Source organism: Cetorhinus maximus, chromosome 1, assembly GCF_964194155.1.
Source record: "Cetorhinus maximus chromosome 1, sCetMax3.hap1.1, whole genome shotgun sequence".
Lineage (NCBI taxonomy): Eukaryota > Metazoa > Chordata > Chondrichthyes > Lamniformes > Cetorhinidae > Cetorhinus > Cetorhinus maximus.
In genome coordinates this window covers 210,942,931-210,962,881 of record NC_135879.1, presented here as the reverse complement: position 1 = coordinate 210,962,881, position 19,951 = coordinate 210,942,931, and the positions used below count along the sequence as shown (strand labels likewise).

General features: G+C 41.9%; 1 protein-coding gene across 1 annotated transcript in view; it reads right to left on the bottom strand.

Annotated features, from left to right (window-relative positions):
• The window catches only part of myo5b (myosin VB), a 348,657-nt gene that overhangs the window by 231,301 nt on the left and 97,405 nt on the right, over window positions 1–19,951 (bottom strand). The window contains exons 2-3 of the mRNA XM_078552494.1: window positions 12,774–12,884; window positions 5,485–5,656 (exon numbers count right to left, since the gene is read on the bottom strand). Coding sequence (XP_078408620.1) covers window positions 5,485–5,656; window positions 12,774–12,884 — 283 coding nt within the window. The remainder of the gene's footprint in view (window positions 1–5,484; window positions 5,657–12,773; window positions 12,885–19,951) is intronic.

Here is a 19,951-nt window from a genome sequence, read left to right as displayed (position 1 = left end):
AGACTAGATATTACAAAGATAACAAAAAGACAAAACTAAAGGCTCTGTATCTGAATCCACATAGCATTCATAATAAAGTAAATTAATTGATGGTGCACATTGAAGTAAATAAATACGATCTGATAGCCATTATGGAGGCATGGCTGCAGGATGGCAAGGATTGGGTCCTGAACATTGAGGGATATATGACCTTCAAAAAGAATAGGAAGCTGGGTAAAGGTGAAGGGGAATTCAAGGATTGCATTGGTGCAATTAGTTAGAAATGACCTTGGTTCAGGAGATCAGGATGTACAATCAGTTTGGGTGGAGATGAGGAATAGTAGGGAAAAGAAGTCACTAGTGGGAGTGATCGACAGACCGCCTAACAGTAACGACAAAGTAGTACAAAGTATAGGTGAAGAAATATTGGGTGCTTGTGATAAAAGGGGCAGCAAAAATTATGGGTGATTTTCATTTACATGTAAACTGGAAAAATCAGATTGGCAGTAGTAGCCTAGGTGAGGAAGTCATAGAATGCTTTCGAGGTAGTTTTTTTTTTAAAGAGCAGCACGTTCTAGAACCAACCAGAGAGCAGGTTATATTAGACTTGGTATTGTGTAATGTGATAAGGCATTGATAGCAGCAGCCACAACATGCTTGAATTTTACATCCAGTTTGAAAGGGAAAAGAGTCGATCTAAGACTAGTATTTTAAACCTAAATGAGGGCATCGATGTGGGTAGGAAAGCTGAGCTAGCTGAAGTGAACTGGGATACTAGGCTAGGGAATAGATCAATAGAGAATCACTGGGAGACATCTAAGGGGATATTTCAGAATACTCAGAATAAGTACATTCCGACTATAAAGAAAAATTCTAAGGAGAGGACCCACCATCCATGGTTAACTAAAGAAGTTAAGGAAAGCATCAAACTTAAGGAAAAAGCATATAACTTGAGCAAAATTGAGTGGCAGATGATTGGTCAGAATATAAAGAATGGCAGAGAATGACTAAAAGGTTAATCAGGAGAAAGAAATTAGAGTATGAGAGGAAGCTAGCTAGAAATGTAAAAACGGATAGCAAGAGTTTCAACAGGTATTTAAAAAGGAAAAAAGAGTAAGTAAAGTGAGTGTTGGTCCTCTAGAGATTGACAGTGGGGAGTTAATAGTGGATAATAAGGAAATGGCGGATGAAATGAACAAAAGCTTTGTTTCTGACACAAAGATTGGCCGGGTGGTTAACAGTGAGGTTGAGTGTCTTGGGCTACAGGAAGATATAGATGGGATGGTCAAATAGGCAGATAAGTTGGAGATGGAATTTAACCCTGAAAAGTGTGAGGTAATACACTTTGGAAGGAGTAATTTGACAAGGAAGTATTCAATAAATGGCATGACGCTAGGAAGTTCTGAGGAACAAAGGGACATTGGCATGTGTGTCTATAGATCTCTGAAGACGGATGGGCACGTTAGTGGGGTGGTGAAAAAGGCATATCGGACACGCCTTTATCAATCGAGGCATAGATTACAAAAGTAGGGAAATCATGTTGGATTTATATAGAACCTTGGTGAGACCACAGCTGGAGTACTATGTGCAGTTCTGGTCAACACATTATAGGAAGGGTGTGATTGCACTGGAAGGGATGCAGAGGAGATTCACCAGGATGTTGCCTGGGATGAAATATTTAAGTTATGAAGAGAGGTTGGATAGACTTGGGTTGTTTTCGTTGGAGCAAAGAAGACTGAGGGGCGACCTCTGATTGAGGTGTACAAGATTATGAGGGACATGGACAGGGTGGATAGGGAGCAGCTGTTCCCCTTAGTTGAAGGGTCAGACACGAGGGGACATAAGTTCAAGGTGAGGGGCAGGAGTATTAGGGAAGGGGAAAAACTTTTTTACCCAGGGGGTGGTAACGGTCTGGAATGTGCTGCCTGGCAGGGTGGTGGAGGCGGGTTGCCTCACATCCTTTAAAAAGTACCTGGATGAGCACTTGGCACATCATAACATTCAAGGCTATGGGCCAAGTGCTGGTAAATGGGATTAGGTATGTATGTCAGGTGTTTCTCATGTGTCGGTGCAGACTCGATGGGCCAAAAGGCCTCTTCTGCACTGTGTGATTCTGTCTTCACGATAGAGGGTACAAAAAACTTTCCAGTAATAGCTGTAAAACAGGAGGTGGAAGGGAGAGGGGAACTTGGTGAAATTACAATCACTAAGGAAGCAATACTGAGTAAACTGATGGAGTTGTGGGCTGACAAATCTTTGGGTCCTGATGGACTTCATCCTAGGTCTTAAGAGGTGGCTAATGAAGTAGTCGATGCATCGGTGTTCATTTTCCAAAATTCGCTAGATTCTCGAAAGGTTCCATCAGACTGGAAAGTAGAAAATATAATCCTTCTCTTCAAGAAGGGAAGGAGGCAGAAAACAGGAAACTATAGGCCAGTTAGCTTAACATCTGTCATGGGGAAGGTGTTAGAATTGATCATTAAGGAGGTTATAGCTGGGCACTTAGAAAAACTCATGGTAATCGGGAAGAGTCAGCATGGTTTTGTGAAAGGAAAATCATGTTTAACCAATTTATTGAAGGTTTTTGAAGGAGTAACATGCACTGAAGTTAAAAGCGAGCCTATAGATGTGCTGTACTTGGATTTCCAGAAGGCATTTGATAAAGTGCCATATCAAAGGTTATCGCAGAAAATAAAAGCCCATAGTGTCGCGGGTAACATATTAGCCTGGAAAGAAGGTTGGCTGGCTGGCAAAAAAAACAAACAGTATGCATAAATGGGTAAAAACAAAAAACTGCGGATGCTGGAAATCCAAAACAAAAACAGAATTACCTGGAAAAGCTCAGCAGGTCTGGCAGCATCGGCGGAGAAGAATAAAGTTGACGTTTCGAGTCCTCATGACCCTGGTCATGAGGACTCGAAACGTCAACTTAATTCTTCTCCGCCGATGCTGCCAGACCTGCTGAGTTTTTCCATGCATAAATGGGTCTTTGTCTAATTGGCAGAATGTGACGAATGGAGGGGTCTCTGCTAGGGCCTCAACTTCTTATAATTTACATCAATGACTTGGATGAGGGGAGAAATGGCATGGTAACTAAATTTGCAGACGACACAAAGATAGGTGGGAAAGTGTATTATGAAGAAGACATAAGGAGTTTGCAGATAGATATAGATAAGTTGAGTGAATGAGAAAAAATTTGGCACATGGAGTATAATGTGGGAAAATGTAAAGCTGTTCACTTTGGCAGGAAGAATATAAAAGCAGAGTATTACTTAAATGAACAACAGCTGCAAAATTCCGAGGTGCAGAGGGATCTAGGTATCCTCATGCATGAGTCACAAGAAGTTAGTATGCAGGTACAGCATGTAATCAAGAAGACTAATGGAATGCTATCCTTTATTTCAAGAGGAATAGATCATAAAAGTAAGGATGTTATGCTTCAGTTATACAAGGCATTGGTGAGACCGCATCTCGAATAGTGTGTGCAGTTTTGGTCTCCTTATTTAAGGAAGGATGTAAATGCATTGGAGACTGTATAGAGGATGTTTACTAGGTTGAAACCTGGAATGAGCAGGTTGTCTTATAAGGGAAGGTTAGACAGGTAGGGCTGTTTCCACTGGAGATTAGAAGAGTGAGGGGTGATTTGATTGAAGTGTACAAGATCCTGACCAGTAAGATAAAAGCAAAATACTGCGGATGCTGGAAATCTAGAACAAAAACAAAAATACAAATATACCTGGAAAAACTCAGCAGGTCTGACAGCATCTGCGGAGAGGGATACAGTTGACATTTCGAGTCCGTATGGCCCTTCATCAGAACTAACACATATAGAAATGTGATGAAATATAAGCTGGTAGAAGGGGGTGGGACAGGAGAGCTCAATAGGGGGCCAGTGATAGGTGGAGGCCAAGAAGACACTGCCAAAGATGTCATAGACAAAAGGACAAAGGGGTGTTGACGGTGGTGATATTATCTAAAGGATGTGCTAACGGGGACATTAAGGGAAGCAAGCTAGTGGCAGATGGCCCTGGTGCGGGTGGGGTGGGGGGAAGGGATCGAAATGGGCTAAAAGGTGGAGATGAAACAATAGATCGAAATAAATTTTAAAATAGTAGGGAAAAGAATAAAATATAGTGTAAAAAAAATTATAAATTATTGGAAAAGGGGGGATCGGAAAGGGGGTGGGGATGGAAGAGAGAGCTCATGATCTGAAATTGTTGAACTCAATATTAAGTCCGGAAGGCTGCAAAGTGCCTAGTCGGAAGATGAGGTGCTGTTCCTCCAGTTTGCGTTGAGCTTCACTGGAACATTGCAGCAGGCCAAGGACGGACATGTGGGCATGAGAGCAGGGTGGTGTGTTGAAATAGCAAGCAATAGGGAGGTCAGGGTCATGCTTGTGAACAGACCGAAGATGTTCCGCAAAACGGTCACCCAGTCTGCATTTGGTCTCTCCAATGTAGAGGAGACCGCATTGGGAGCAGCGAATGCATTAGACTAAATTGAGGGAAGTGCAAGTGAAGTGCTGCTTCACCTGCCCCTTTACCTCCTCCCTCCTCACCGTCCAAGGGCCCAAACACTCCTTTCAATAGTATTCACAAGTAAGGTTGGAATGTTTCCTTCCCATAAAGGAAATCAGTGAAATAGTTGGGCTTCTGTGACAAGTTGATAGTTTCATGATCAGTTGGCAGCTTTTTGTTTTAAAACCTCCGGATTTATTTGCGAAAACTAAATTCATGTTCTCAAACTGCCATTGTGGAATTTGATATTCCCTGGATTATTAATCCAAGTATGTGAATTACTAGTCCAGGAACATAACCATTATGATATATTATAAGTCTGGGTCTGCACCTGAAGTGCAGTAAACTGCAAGGCTACAGACCAGGTGCTGGAAAGTGGGATTAAAATGGCACAGCTAGTTCTTTTTCTGTCTCTGTCTCTTTTTTGGCCTGTGCAGACACGATGGGCTGAATGACCTCTGTGCCGTAACTTTTCTATGATCCTATGAACCCTGATAGTGAATAGCAGCAAGCTATTTCACTATTAGTAACAGCACAGAAGAACCAATTGTGCCCTCACCCATAATCAACACCAGCCTACTTTAAAGCCTGAGTCACTTAATTGTAATTAGAAGTTGAAATACTACTCAATTCTTTCCTTCCTAACCCAAGGCCAATTGGAAAGCTTTGAATACCATAGATGCAGAGTTGAGCTGATTCACCAGACAGCAGATTAAAATTTGTGAACTTTTTGGTAAACAATGGCTCACATATTTACAAGATAAACTCACTTGAGTCATTGGAGGGAGTGAAAAACAATTTACTTCTACTTGACTCCTCTGCCTGCCCTGAGACAGTGCCAACTAAATTTATACATCAACAGTTTGACATCTTGAACCAACATTTCACTTTTCCTGTCCGTGGCAGTAAGTGCCTCATCTTACTTGCACCAACAGGAGAGCCTACCTACCTGTCACTCTTGCTCTGATTACTATTTTTTTTTACTCACCACAGTACGTGTATATGGCATTGGACTCGAGGAAGCGGACCTTTAAGTTATGGAGCACTGCAGGTTCATGTAGATAACTGAGAGCAGTCAGATCATTCTCACCAACCAGAATATCAGGATTGCGCAGGAAAGGTAACTGCTCTGCCTTTGAGTTGATGGGATACTCAAGTGGCTGCAGAAAAAGCAGGAAACAACGAAGGAACAAAAAGCACATTCAATAAAGAGACTTCACAGACAACAGAATACAATGGTACATCAACCTTTTGTAACCTAGTAACATATCAATCGAGGCATAGATTACAAAAGTAGGGCGGTCATATTGGAGTTGTATAGAACTTTGGTGAGGCCACAGCTGGAGTACTGTGTGCAGTTCTGGTCGCCACATTATAGGAAGGGTGTGGTTGCACTGGAGGGGGTGCAGAGGAGATTCACCATGATGTTGCCTGGGATGAAGCATTTAAGTTATGAAGAGAGGTTGGATAGACTTGGGTTGTTTTCATTGGAGCAGAGAAGACTGAGAGGTGACCTGATCGAGGTGTACAAGATTAAGAGGGGTATGGACAGGGTGGATAGGGAGTAGCTGTTCCCCTTAATAGAAGGGTCAGTCACAAGGGGACATAAGTTCAAGGTGAGGGACAGGAGGCGTAAGGGGGATGTGAGAAAAAACCTTTTTACCCAGAGGATTGTGACGGTCTGGAATGCGCTGCCTGGGAGGGTGGTGGAAGTGGGTTGCCTCACATCCTTTAAAAAGTACCTGAATGAGCACTTGGCACATCTTGACATTCAAGGCTATGGGCCAAGTGCTGGTAAATGGGATTAGATAGGTAGGTCAGGTGTTTCTCACTTTTGGTGCAGACTTGATGGGCCGAAGGGCCTCTTCTGCACTGTGATTCTGTGATATCACTGCAACATCTTGGATGATCCAGGTCTGCTGGAAGCCTAGTGCCAAGCCATAACAACAGTGGTAATTTTAGAAGTGGATATACAATACACTATAAATGGAATTTATTTTCCAGGTGATACTTGAGGTAGCCTCTCTCCAAAAATGTTGATTTTTCACACCATTTGGAGCAGTTTTCTTCCCCCAGAAAGAGTCATATTTTCTGATGTATGCTACTTTACAGTAATGAATATATACAGAAAACAATGGTATTGTTGAATTGTGTATTGCAGAAATCTATTTAGCAAAAGAGACCCCTCGTTCTATCCCTCCGCCACCACCATCCTTAACTTCACAGAGAGCACAATGCTAAGAGGGTTTCTCCAAATCATGTTGTGGATAAACTAGAAGCTTGTCCAATTTGGCCAAGATGAAAGCCATCCTGTTCAGCTCCTGCCAAAAACTTCAAACCCTGAACTCTTTCCAATCACCCTCACTGGCTATTCACTCAGACCAAGCCCAAAAGGTGCACAACCATGACCAGAAACTGAACTGGACCAGCCATACAAATTCTGTGGCTACAAGAGTAGGTCAGAGGCTGGGAATTCTGCAGCGAGTAACTCACCTTCCAACTCCCCAAATCCTGATACTATCGACAAGGCACAAATCAGGAGTGTGTTGGGATGCTCTCTACGTACCTGGGTGAGTACAGGTCCAACAACACTCAGGAAGCTTGACACCATCCAGGACAAAGCAGCCCATTTGATTGGCACCTAATCCACCATCGTCAACATTCACTCCTTCAATCACCGACATACAGCGACAACAGTGTGCACCGTCTACGAGATGCACTGCAACAACTCACCAATGCTCCTTCAACAGCACCTTTTAAACTCGCGACCTCTACCACAAAGGCAGCAGGTGCATGGGACCATTATCACCTGCAAATTCCCCTCCAAACCACTCACCATCCTGACTTGGAAATATATCGCTGTTCCTTCACTGTCGCTGGGTTAAAATCCTAGAACTCCCTCCCTAACAGCGCTGTGGGTGTACCTATACCAAATGGACTGCGCCACCTTCTCAAGGTAATTAGGGATGGGCAATAAATGCTGGCCCCTACCCCATGAAGGAATGAAAATTAAACTTCAGTGCCTATTTGATTCACAGGGTTTCAAAACCCAAATCTGATACACCACCAAGATCAACTATTTTATCTCAATAACATTACCCTCATCCATCCTTGCCTCACCATCGCCACTGTTGAAAACCTCACCTACAATTTTGTCAGCACCAAGCATAATGTTTTCAATGCTCTTCATGGCACCACCAAGCACCACACAGAATAAAACTTAGCAGCCAGGGTCTTGACTGAGACATTGGGGGAGGTGGTTGAGAAGCAGGAGGAAATTATTCTTTCAAAGAGGTTGTGCCAATTGGCAGATTGGGGAGCTAATCCTCAGCATAGACAGCCAAGGGAGAAGTGGAGGGGTTTTAAGGCAACCTTTTGCCTTCCTCTCTCTGGAAGCAGGTTTGAGTCTGAAACAATCTACATTATTGTGCCAAAGGCTAAAATTTGCATAATTTATTACTGTGATGCTACAAAGAGGAATAAAGGATTGACTGAATCTCACTAGAAAATTATGTTCTGTTAATTCTTTTATTTTATGTAAAAATAATTTAACTTGTTAATATAGAACTGGCTTTATATCACTAGCGTGCACATTGGTCTGCCTCCCAAAAGATAGAAGAAAAGTACATGGCAGCAAATCTAAAATCACATTATCCAATACACAAGAGGAATTTGGTTGTTACAGTCCACAAGCTATGTTAACTAGATACTTAGTGATAAAGTAACTCTGCAGGTCATAGGGTTTGCAAGACCAGCTTATGGGAGTGAACCTGAGAATGGGCAGTGGTCCCAAAATTGGAACAAGTGCACACATATATGTGAATGATAAGTTGATGAGATCCAAGCATAATTCATCCATTCATAGTAAATGAGTGGAAAATGTAGGCCATTAATTTGTCCAACTCTGTCACATATCTCAGCTTCCTAACAAGTGAAGTATAATCTCCACTACATAGAACCATAGAAAAGTTACAGCACAGAAGGAGGCCATTCAGCCCATGTTGTCCATGCCAGCCTAAGGACACCCAGGTGCCCTTTCTAATCCCACCTTCCTGCACCTGGCCCATAGCCCTGCAGCTTACAGCACTTTAGGTGCAGATCCAGGTACTTCTTAAAAAAGTTTAAAGTTTCTGCCTCTACCACCAACTTTTATTTTGTAATCCCTGTAACTGTTTGACCTCCCTAAATGCATGACCTCACCCTTCTCTATATTAAAATCCATCTGTCACTTTACCGCCCACTCCACCAACACATCTATATCGTTTTGGAGATTATGGCTATCCTCTTCACTATCCACTACTCGATCAATCTTTGTGTCATCTGCAAATTTCCCAATCGTTCACATCCAAATCATTAATATATAACACAAACAGCAAGGGTCCCAACACCGAACCCTGGGAACATCACTTGAGACAACTTTCCATTCGCAAGGGCATCCATCGACCATTACCCTTTGTTTCCTGTTACAAAGCCAACCTTTTATCCAGTTTGCCACATTACCCTGAATCCCATGGGCTTTCACTTTCCTGACCAATTTGCCATGTGGGACCCTGTCAAATGCCTTGCTAAAATCCATTGTCACAACATCCACTGCGCTACCTTCATCAGCCCTTCTTGTCACTTCCTCAAAGATTTCAATCAAATTTGTGAGGCAAGAGCTTCCTTTAACAAATCCATGCTGACCATCCCTGACTAGTCCATGCCATTCCACATGACAGTTAATCCTATCTCTCAGGATTGATTCTACTAATTTGCTCACCATCGATGTAAGACTAATTGGCCTACAATTGTTTGGCATTTCCTTTGATCCCTTTTTAAACAATGGAACTACGTTTGCATTTCTCCAGTCCCCCGGTACCTCCACTGTATCTAGTGAAGATTGGAAAATCATCCTCAGAGCATCTGCTATCTCCTCCCTGACTTCCTTCAGCAGCCTCGGAAACAATCCATCTGGCCCTGGTGGTTAACAACTTTCAAGGATTTCAACCCCTCGAGTATTTCCTCTCTCTTTATGACAATCCTGTCCAATATCTCGCAGTGTTCCTCCTGGACTAATATATATACATCCTCCCTTTCCTTTGTAAACACGGAGACCATTCATTCAAAACCCTTCCCACCACCTCTGCATCTACACACAAGTTTCCATCTTCATCTCTGATAGGTCCCACTTTTTGCTTAACTAACCTTTTAGCATTAATGTATTGGTAAAACATCTTTGGGTTATCTTTAACTTTACTTGCTAATCTTTTTTCATGCCCTCTCTTTGAATTTCTTATTTCCTTTTTTACTTCGTCCCTGCACTTCCTATATTCATCTAGGCCGTATGCAGTGCTTAGTTCTTTGTGCCTATTGTACGCTTTCTTTTTCTGTTTGATCTTCCTCTGTATTCCTCTAGACAACCAGGGAGGTCTAGATTTGGCAGTACCACTCTTATTTTTGTAGAGGGCATGTCTACATTGTACAATTAGGATCTCGTTTTTTAGTGCTTCCCACTGGTTTTCCACTGTTTTATCTTCCAGCAGTGCTGTCCAGTCCACCTCAGCCAAGTCCCTTCTCATTTCTGCAAAATTTGCCTTCCCCCAGTTCAAGACTTTTACTCCTGCCTTATCTCTGTCCTTTTCCATGGTAATGCTAAATCTAACTGAATTGTGATCACTGTCCCCGATACGGTCGCCAACTGTCACTTCACCCACTTGCCCTTCTTCGTTTCCCAAGACTAGGTCTAGAATTGCATCTCCTCTCGTTGGGTTTGTCACTAATTGGTTGAAAAAATTTTCCTGGACACACTGCATGAATTTTTCCCCCTCAGTGCCCCTTATGTTGTTTGAATCCCAATTGATTTTAGGATAGTTGAAGTCTTCTACTATTTTGCCCTCTTGTTCTTACAAGCAGAAAGTTGCCTACATATTTGTTCTTCTATCTCCCTTTCACTATTTGTGGGTCTGTAGTATACTCCCAGTAACTGCCCCTTTTTCATTTCTAAGCTCAATCCATAAAGCCTCATTTGCTGACCCATTTAGTATATCAACATTCCTGATGGTCTGCATTCAGCTGGCATGTTGTATTTATATATAATCAAAAAGTGAAAGATGGGTTGGGAAATGAAACGCTTCCTCAATTGCATCAAGCATGCGAGGCCAGTCCTGCAGACTTCTTACTCTGCCTCAATAATGTGTCTCAACTCCAACCTTTGAAGAGTACACCCTCTGGACCCATGTAATAATCATATATCTACACTATCAATCTTATTTGTCTTTCTAACTGCAACTGACAACTTATGAGTAGTTCTGTACTGTGGACTGATATGCATTAGGAACTGGACTGAGACCACCAGAGCTCCTTCTCATGTAGAACTTGACACTCAGAGAACAGATTGTCTGCATTGGACTTAAACCTCGGTCCTAGAGTTGAAAGGACAGTATGAAAACTAGCATGTCTTTACTTCCCCTTTAAAACCATAAAAAATGTCCGCTTCACAACTTTTATGGCAAAACAAGCAACTGTCAAATGTGAGACTTAATTTCTGCTCTGTATTTTTAAAATTATAGCTCACAAATCATTCTTCCCAAGTGCTGGACTGCTGAGTCAATAAAGCTGCAAACTCATTTTTAACCAGCACTTGTAAGAGCGGTTTGAATCACAGACCTCAACACTTTTAAATATCAATAAGAGGCAAAGGCCAAACATATAAGGACAGACTCAGATTCTGCAATAACCTAGAACACTGAGCTCCTAAAGCTCAGTTACAACATTGTGACACTGACACGAAACTATTCCAAAAGTTTAAAAGAAAAACTAAGTGACGGACATATAAAATCTAAGGAAATGGCAGCAATTAATTAACATGTAAAATAGAAGGATAAATTAATATTTGTTTGGGATCATTCATCAGACTCCCACCTATTTTTGTTCAGCGTCCTCCCACCTATTTTTGTAACTCTCTGTTATGATGGATTTCATTTTCCTGGCACCCACTGACTCAGCTTCAACATAGACAGACATTCAAATAATATACACTTCTATCCCTTCTACAAGTTGGTCTCCAGACTCTGCACTTCTTTATTTCTTCATTAATTAGACGATCTCTATCTACCTTCCTGGCTTGGCTGAATTTATGTTCATCCTAAAGTTTCTCAACTACATGCCTCCTGAATTTTAGACCGAAGGGCTACATCTGAAAAATTAACCCATCTTTCTCCTCATGCTGATCAGTCAGTCTGCATTTTTAAATATTCCCATCATTTTCTATTTTTATTACAAGACCTTACAAGTTTTTGGTTTAAGATATTTTATCTTAAATCAATTCTTTTTGTCAAAAATTATCCACCTTCTCAAATCCATCTGGCCTTCACACTACTGCTTCAAGAGAAAAGAAAAAAACAATTTGCATTGATATAGTGCCTTTCATGATCTCAGGACGTCCTAAAGTTTTTCATCGACAATATATCTGTCACTGTTATTATGCAAGCAAATGGTGCAGCTAAATACCACAACTCTTTTTGGTGGTGTTGCAAGAGAGAAGTGCTGGCCAGAACGCAGAGAACTATTTTCTCATCTTCAAAAAGTGATCGATCGGCATCAATTGCACTTGCCAGGGCAGGCAGATGGGGCTTTGAATTAAAGTAATCTGAAACAGGAAACCTTGCCATACAGCAATCGCTGGAATGGAACCTGAACCCCATTGAATCAGACAGAACACTACCAACTGCGCCAAATAGCAGGTTAGCAGATGTCCAAGCCTGCGCATTGGTCATCATAAATGTCACGCTGCAGATATTTGCACCTATCAGGAAGCAGTGCACATCATTTCAGATGTGACTCTTCCTTTCTGTTCTCTTCCCGCACCCTACCCCCCCCTCAAAGAACTAGATTGTTCCCTATGTTGTACCAGCCAAAAATTGTGTTGAGGGCTGAGATAAGGACTATGCTCATCCCATAGGATGTTCAAATACTTAGATATATTTTGTAAAAGTTTAATGGGTGATGATGATCTTTGCTTTGACGTTCATTTGTCCCATTGCACAGTCATTTCACTTTTTACCCTCCTCTGCACACAAATATGGAACCTCCTGTGTACAGCTTGTGGTGTTTTAGTCATTTGACGAAGACATTGTTGTGTTGCAGACATTGTTCAGCTTCCCTCCCTCTTGAAAGGTAAAACTTAGTCAAATTTAGAACCACCCCAAGTGCAGTATGTTCAACCCCCAACATATGGCACTGACAGTAAATATTCCTTCTCCTTCCATCACCTCCCTCCAAAGCCAAAGACATACTGACCATTTCATCTTCCAGTTTGAGGTGAAGGATCGCATCATTTTCTTTGTAATCCTTGGTGACTTCTGCTGATCTCCAAACATCCTCTGGATCAGGAATCCAAACCTTTGTGTACTGCAAATAAAATTCAGGCAGATTAGTGTACAAAAAGCATCAAGTTACAGGGAGTACTGTGGGTACTCCCACATCACGGTAACCAGGATTGCCTTTTCTGTTAGACTGAAATATAATACAAAGATGATTCTTGTCTGTTTGATCTAACAGAGTGACTACATTCACCGCTGAAGAAAATCCACCTTCTGAGCATGACCATGTATACATAGAAAATACCCCTCTAAATACTAACCAGTCACCCCTTGTGATTTGGCAGCATCTGCGGAGAGGAACACAGTTAACGTTTCAAGTCCATATGACTCTTCAACAGAACTCTTCTGTTGAAGAGTCATACGGACTCGAAATGCTAACTGTGTTCCTCTCCGCAGATGCTGCCAGACCTGCTGAGTTTTTCCAGGTACTTTTATTTTTGTTTTGGATTTCCAGCATCCGCAGTTTTTTGCTTTTACCCCTTGTGATTTACCTGGTTTGCTTATCAATGGACTTTTAGAAGAATATATTCTGAGAAAAACCTTGTTGGAATGAGAATTCACACTACCCAAGTATCTCTATGCCCAGAGTTATCTATGGAATCAGCACTTCATTAGTTAAAACAGCTTTCTGCTGATCATGGGGTGCATTGTGTAAACAGGCTTAAGGCAAGGATATCTTCAGTCACAAAGAGGTTTTTGGAATGGTCAAGTCATGTCTGAAATGGTCAGCAATATGTTAATTTGGTCACTTGTGTTCATGGTAATAAAATGGAAAAAATTATGAGGATAATATAACTAAGGTAATAAAATGACTGGAAGAGATGGAGAAGTGGCAGGCGCACTTGGCTGGCTCCAGTTGTTGTTCTGTTTTATGTATCTTTATTGTATTATGATTTGTTGATGGTATGTGTAGAATGTAGAGATTAAGATAGGATATAAGAGACATGAGTGAACCATTACAAAGCAGCATTCATCCTGGAATCGTGAAGCATGATTTCTCAATAAAAGAAGTCATACTGCATTTTGTGTGTGTGTGTGTGTGTGTACCTACTCTGATGTTTGAAGTAACAAGAAAGCAGTCCAACACCTTCCTCCATTTCATTTGAAGAAATGTTGGCAAGAAAGTGCTGACGCAAAACAGAGAATGTAGAAATTCACTACTCTCTGCCCCACCAAACAGATCTCTCTTCATTAGTCAGCACTCTCTGCTTTCCATTTTCAATCCAGCTGATGATTGTCATTAACTTTCTTATTTTATACATACACACATACACATATTATACGCACACTCATGCACACAAACATGGACACACACAATTCCCTAGTTTTTTTCATTCTTTCATGAAATGTGGGTGTCACTGGCAAATTTGTTGAACTGAGTGGTTTGCTAGGCCATTTCAGAGGGCAGTTTAGAGTTAACCACGTTGCTGTGGGTCTGGAGTCAATTGTAGGCCAGACCAAGTAAAGATGACAGATTTCCTCCCCTGATGGATATTAGGTTTTTAATGGCAACTGATGATAGTTATCATGGCCACCATTACTGAGATTAACTTTATATTCCAGATTAAATTCAATTAATAAAAATAAATTCCAACAACTGTCATGGTGGGAATTTGAAACCGTGTGCCCAGAGCATTAGTATGGGCCTCTGGATTACTAGCCCATTAGTTCTTCAATCACTCCTTTTCTTATCGAGTTCAGGTCACTTTCAAGTCCTCAATTTCAGCTCCTACATTTATGGAGCACCTGAAAATGATTACTTGCTCATTTCTGGAAAGATTCTAGGGTCTAGTTCAGATGGCCTGTGGATATTTAAAGCTTTTTCAAAATCAAATGCTTTACTGCCCTTGGAGTGTGATGGATTTTTGAGCTAGTGTAACTTTAGAATAATAGCTAAATGACACTAAAGTAAAAGCATATTTTGTAGGGCAAGAAGACCACTTCACTTGTCAAGCTGACTCTACCCAGAGTCCATGTATGATCACTGATGTATAATACAATGATTGTAGACATTTCCTACTACCACTGCCTGTCGATCCCCAAGGTACATTTAATTTCTTCTCCTACAAAGCACGAAAATAAATCAAGCTGTGTCATTAATATCTCTGTAACCCTCCATCACCCCACTCAACAAATATTGATCCAGGTCTCTTTTAAAGATGTCAATTAACTCAATGAACTACTTTTTCTGAGTATTTAGTCCACTGTCCTCTAAGGGGAAACAATGGCCAGAATCTTCTGGTCGGCGAGCGGGAGCAGGCCCTGCTCGCCAATGCATAAAAAGACGCACAGTGACGTCGGCGCGTCATTCAGATCTTCAGTTCAGCAGGCGCACACCAGAGTCGGCTGCGCGCCCGCCGAATTGTCAAAGGCCTATTAAAGCCATTTAAATATCAGTTAAAATAATTAACAGAGCTGCCTGTCCAACCTTAAGGTTGGCGGGCAGGTGAAGAGCCCGGGCGGCCTTCACATTTATCATGAAACTTATCATCCACGGGAGGGATGAGGTTTCATGAAGGTTTTTAAACTTTAATAAAAAATTTTAATAAAATTCATAGACATGTCCCAACTCATGTGACATTGTTACACGAGGGGGCATGTCTTAATTTTTTTTTCCTTTATTTAAATTTTTAAAAATCAAACTGATCTCATTGAAGCAGCTCTATGCCTGCGAAAGAGTGCAGGCCCCGACTCTCCCGTCTCCCCCCGCCCGCACAAGTAGCGCTCAGAGCTTCCAGCTGCGTGTCACACTCAGTGGGCCTTAATTGGCCCGCCCACGTAAAATGGCGGCACGTAGCCAATCGCAGGTGGCAATTGGCTGCGCGCCCACCTGCGCACACTCCCACCCAGCCTCCCCGACGGAGAGAAAATTCTCCCCAATGTTTTTCTCTAATCTTGCTGATTTACCCAAGCTGTTCTGATGACATCATAAGCTTCAAAAGCGATAGATGAAAAACAAGGTCCCTGAAATTCTTGGGGAAGACAGTTTTCCTGAGTAATGGTAATGTGGCCGGATTTAGGACAAAAACAGAAACTTTCTTGAACCCGTCAAAAATACTGTCACTTTTAGTTGCCACCCATATTACACCTGCTCACAAATGGGGAAGTGTATTATAATACCATGCAACACATTTCCTTCATTAGCAGGTGACACGCAAGAATCTCTAGAACCAGCTTGCTAGGGCCAATGTGGGGGGGGTGGTGGCGGTGGTGGAGGTTGAGATCTCTAAATTCAAGAGCAGATCAACGTTACTGCCAAAATTGGCAGAAGTAGACACCAGACAATTTTAAAAATTCATATGAACCCTCGCTGAGGTCTGTGGGTCCAATTATATTGCAGGAAGATACTGCTGAGAAATTCCTCCCCCAAGCTCGGATGTCAGAATTGCTATGATCGTCTGTCAAACGTACTTTAAACTGGCCTGGCCCTGGGTGGGTGAAGTTTGACTCCACACATCCGCATTGTGATTTCCAGTGCCAAGACTTCAACAAGGAATGGAAGAGGCCCATTTGGCCATTAAGCTCTTTGTTTACACAGTATGTATCTAATTTAGCTTCATCATCAACACTAATTTGTTTAATTGCAGTTGTTGTCACTAGGTTTATTTAACATAATATTGATATTAATATGTTGGTGGGGGGGTTAAAAGAAAAACTTTTACTTAGTCTGCTAAATTGGACTGCAGTTCCGTGTGCATCAGCAACCTTTCAGTACCTTGACAAGTGGCTATGTTTGCATCCAGGCAGCAAGGGTTGGAAAGCCAGGCTATTCACCGCAGGCTGATCCTGCATTCGCCTTCATCAATATTGATACCATTTCTGGCACAGGTGGCAGGGTAACAATCAGAAGCTGCTATCCCAAGATTTTCTTTCACCCGAACCTTTGGCATCAACCCCAGCTGTTATCAGCCAACTCAGCATGAGCTGAATTTTAGTGTGATCTTTGAAATACAACTGCCCAATAAAAAGATATTGGCATTCCCAAGTCTAAACCATAAACACAGCTTTTCCTCAATGCTTGAAAAAGTCATAATTCATCTCTTCCTTGGTATGACACATGAAGGATAGGATAAGCTTTAGGGTTGTAACCAACTACCATTTTTGCTTTGGGGAACAGAACTGCAGTGCATATTTATGTTACTGTAATATTAGATACAAGTTACACTGGGAAGTGTTACATCGCTGAACCTTGTGTTGCCCAACATGTTTCATGAAGACAGTGACCATTTAACAAAAAACCTTTTTGGTAGACCAAAGTCATGGTTGTATGACCCTGATGAAATGTATAAAAAGAAACACCAGGCAGCAGAAGGATACTGTGACAAATAACTTGTCAGTACTTGAATACTTATTTCTTGGAAATATAAATCTTCTATTCATGGTTTAGTGCTACAGTGGGGTAAATTTTCTCTCTTCTGCCCCACCCTATTACACAGATTCTTTGAATTATTGATACGACTACAACAATAATGGCTATGGCTCTCAAATAATGGACTGGAAACGAAATAACTCACATATTCTGCATTAAATAACAAACCATACAGCATATCTTTATCTAGACAAAAGAATGAGGGGGATGATGGGAACAAGGAGGCCCATTCAGCCTATCAAGCACCTTCCAAGCCTATGACCACTACCATCTAGAAGGACAAGGGCAGAAGATACATCCGAACACTACTACCTGGATGTTCCCCTCCAAGTCACTCAGCATCCTGACTTAGAAATATATCATCGTTCCTTCACTGTCGCAGGGTCAAAATCCTGGAACTCCCTCCCTAACAGCACTGTGGGTGTACCTACACCAAATGGACTGCAGCGGTTCAAGGCGGCAGCTCACTGCCACCTTCTCAAGGCCAACTAGGGCAATAATTGATTGCCCAGCCAGCGAAGCCCACATCCCATGAATTAATTTTTAAAAATTAATTAGATCATGGCTAATCTGTACCTTAATTCCATCTACTGACTAATTCATTTAACATCAGCTGTCACTAGGATTATTTAGTATGCAAGAGCCAAATCCACTAAATTGGAATACAGTTCCATGGGCACCTGGAGCCTTTCAGTACTTTGCCAAGTGGCCATGTGTGAGCCACATGATAACATATGGTGTATAGACACACTGGTTAAAGAAACTTGTGTGCCAAAATAATTATTATTGTTGCAATTTCCTCCACTTGTCTCCTGGAGTTGCTTTTTAAAAAAAATTAATTCACGGGATGTGGGCTTCATTGACTGGGCCAGCATTTATTGCCCGTCCCTAGTTGCGCTTGAGAAGGCGGTGGTGAGCTGCCTTCTTGAACTGCTGCAGTCCCTGTGGTGTAGGTACACTTGTGCTGGAGGGCAGTTCCATTGTTCTTTGAGTTCTGTTGAAGAGTCATGTGGACCCGAGGCGTCGACTCTTTTCTTCTCCGCCGATGCTGCCGGACCTGCTGAGTCTTTCCAGGTGGTTCTGTTTTTGTTTTGGATTTCCAGCATCCGCAGTAGTTTTTTGTTTTTATCCATTGTTCTTCACTTTTTCCACAAAGGGCCAGTATTCACAAATGAGCGTTGACAGGCAATTTCATCAGAGTTACCACAAGTGAGAATGTTGCTAATCTCAGCTGATGGCTATCCATGCACATTGTCACCATACAATAATCAGGAACCATAAAAATTTAAGAGCACAGAAATTTGCTATTCTGCTCATCATGTGTGCCAGCTGTTTGTGAGAATATTAGAGTATTTTCCCTTCTCCTCCAGCCAAGGATGACAAGGTCAATAGCTGTCAAAGCTAAGATAATCAAACTCAAAAATAGACAGAATCATTCTGAGGTTGTCAACCATGTCTGGCTTACTAGTACACTGAGGAGTGCCTTTCCTAGCCAGGTGTTCTAAGAGAGCCATTTCAATGCAAATTCGCAGGGCACCTGTTATAGAATCATTTAAGGCAGAAAAGGAGGCCATCTGGCTCATCGAGTCCATGCTGCCTCCCCGCACAGCAATCCAGTCAGTCCCACTCATGCGCTCGGTACACATAACCCTGCAAGTTTATTTCCTTCAATTTCCTTCTGAAATTGATTGTTTCATCTCTCTAGTGGCAGCGAGTTCCACTCGCTGCATAAAAAAATGTTCTCTCTCTCTCAGTCCCCCTGCATCTCTTGCCTAAAATCTCAAATCTGTGTCCCCTGGTCCTTGTACCATCAGCTAATGGGAACAATTGAAGCCTGTCATAATCTTTTACAGCTTGATCAAATCTCCCCTCAATCCAGGGAGAACAACCCCTTTCTAACCTAAAATAAAAAACAGAAAATGCTGGGAAAAACTCAGCATGTCTGGCAGCATCTGTGGAGAGAGAACCAGGACTAAGGTTTTGAAGAAGTCATACGGACTCGAAACGTGAACTCTGTTTCTCTCTCCACAGATGCTGCCAAACCTGCTGAGTTTTTCCAGCATTTTCTGTTTTTATTTCAGATTTCCAAACTTAGCAGTATTTCGCCCTTTCTAACCTAACCTTGTAACTAAATCCTCCCCAACCCCGGTCCCCACAAGCATTCTATTAAATTTCTTCTGCATCATCTCAAGGACCTTCACATCTTTCTTAAAGTATGGTGAACAGGACTGGCGCAATACTCCAGTTGGGGAACAACCGGAGCTTTATAAAAGGTTCAGCATAACTTCTCAGCTTTTGTACTCAATACCTCTATTTATGAAGCTTAAGATCCCATAAGCTTGGCTAACCTCTCTCTCAATAAGTCCTACCACCTATAAAGATCGATGCACATGCGCCCCCATGTCCCTCTGCTTGTGCACACTTCTTCCTCCATCCCTTCTGACAATATGCATCACGTTGCACTTCTCTATATTAAATTCTATCTGCTACTTTCTACTAACCTATCCATGTCCTGTTGCAGGCAATTTATATCACCGTTTGCCAGTCCTTCAAGTTTGGTACAATCAGCAAATTTTGAAATTTTACTCCACATTCCAAGATCCAAGTCATTTGTATAGCATAAAAAAAGCAACGGTCCTAGCACTGACCCTTGGGGAGCACCACTACGCACAACCCTCCAGTCTGAAAAACAACCATTGGCCACAACTTGCTGCTTTCTGTCCTTA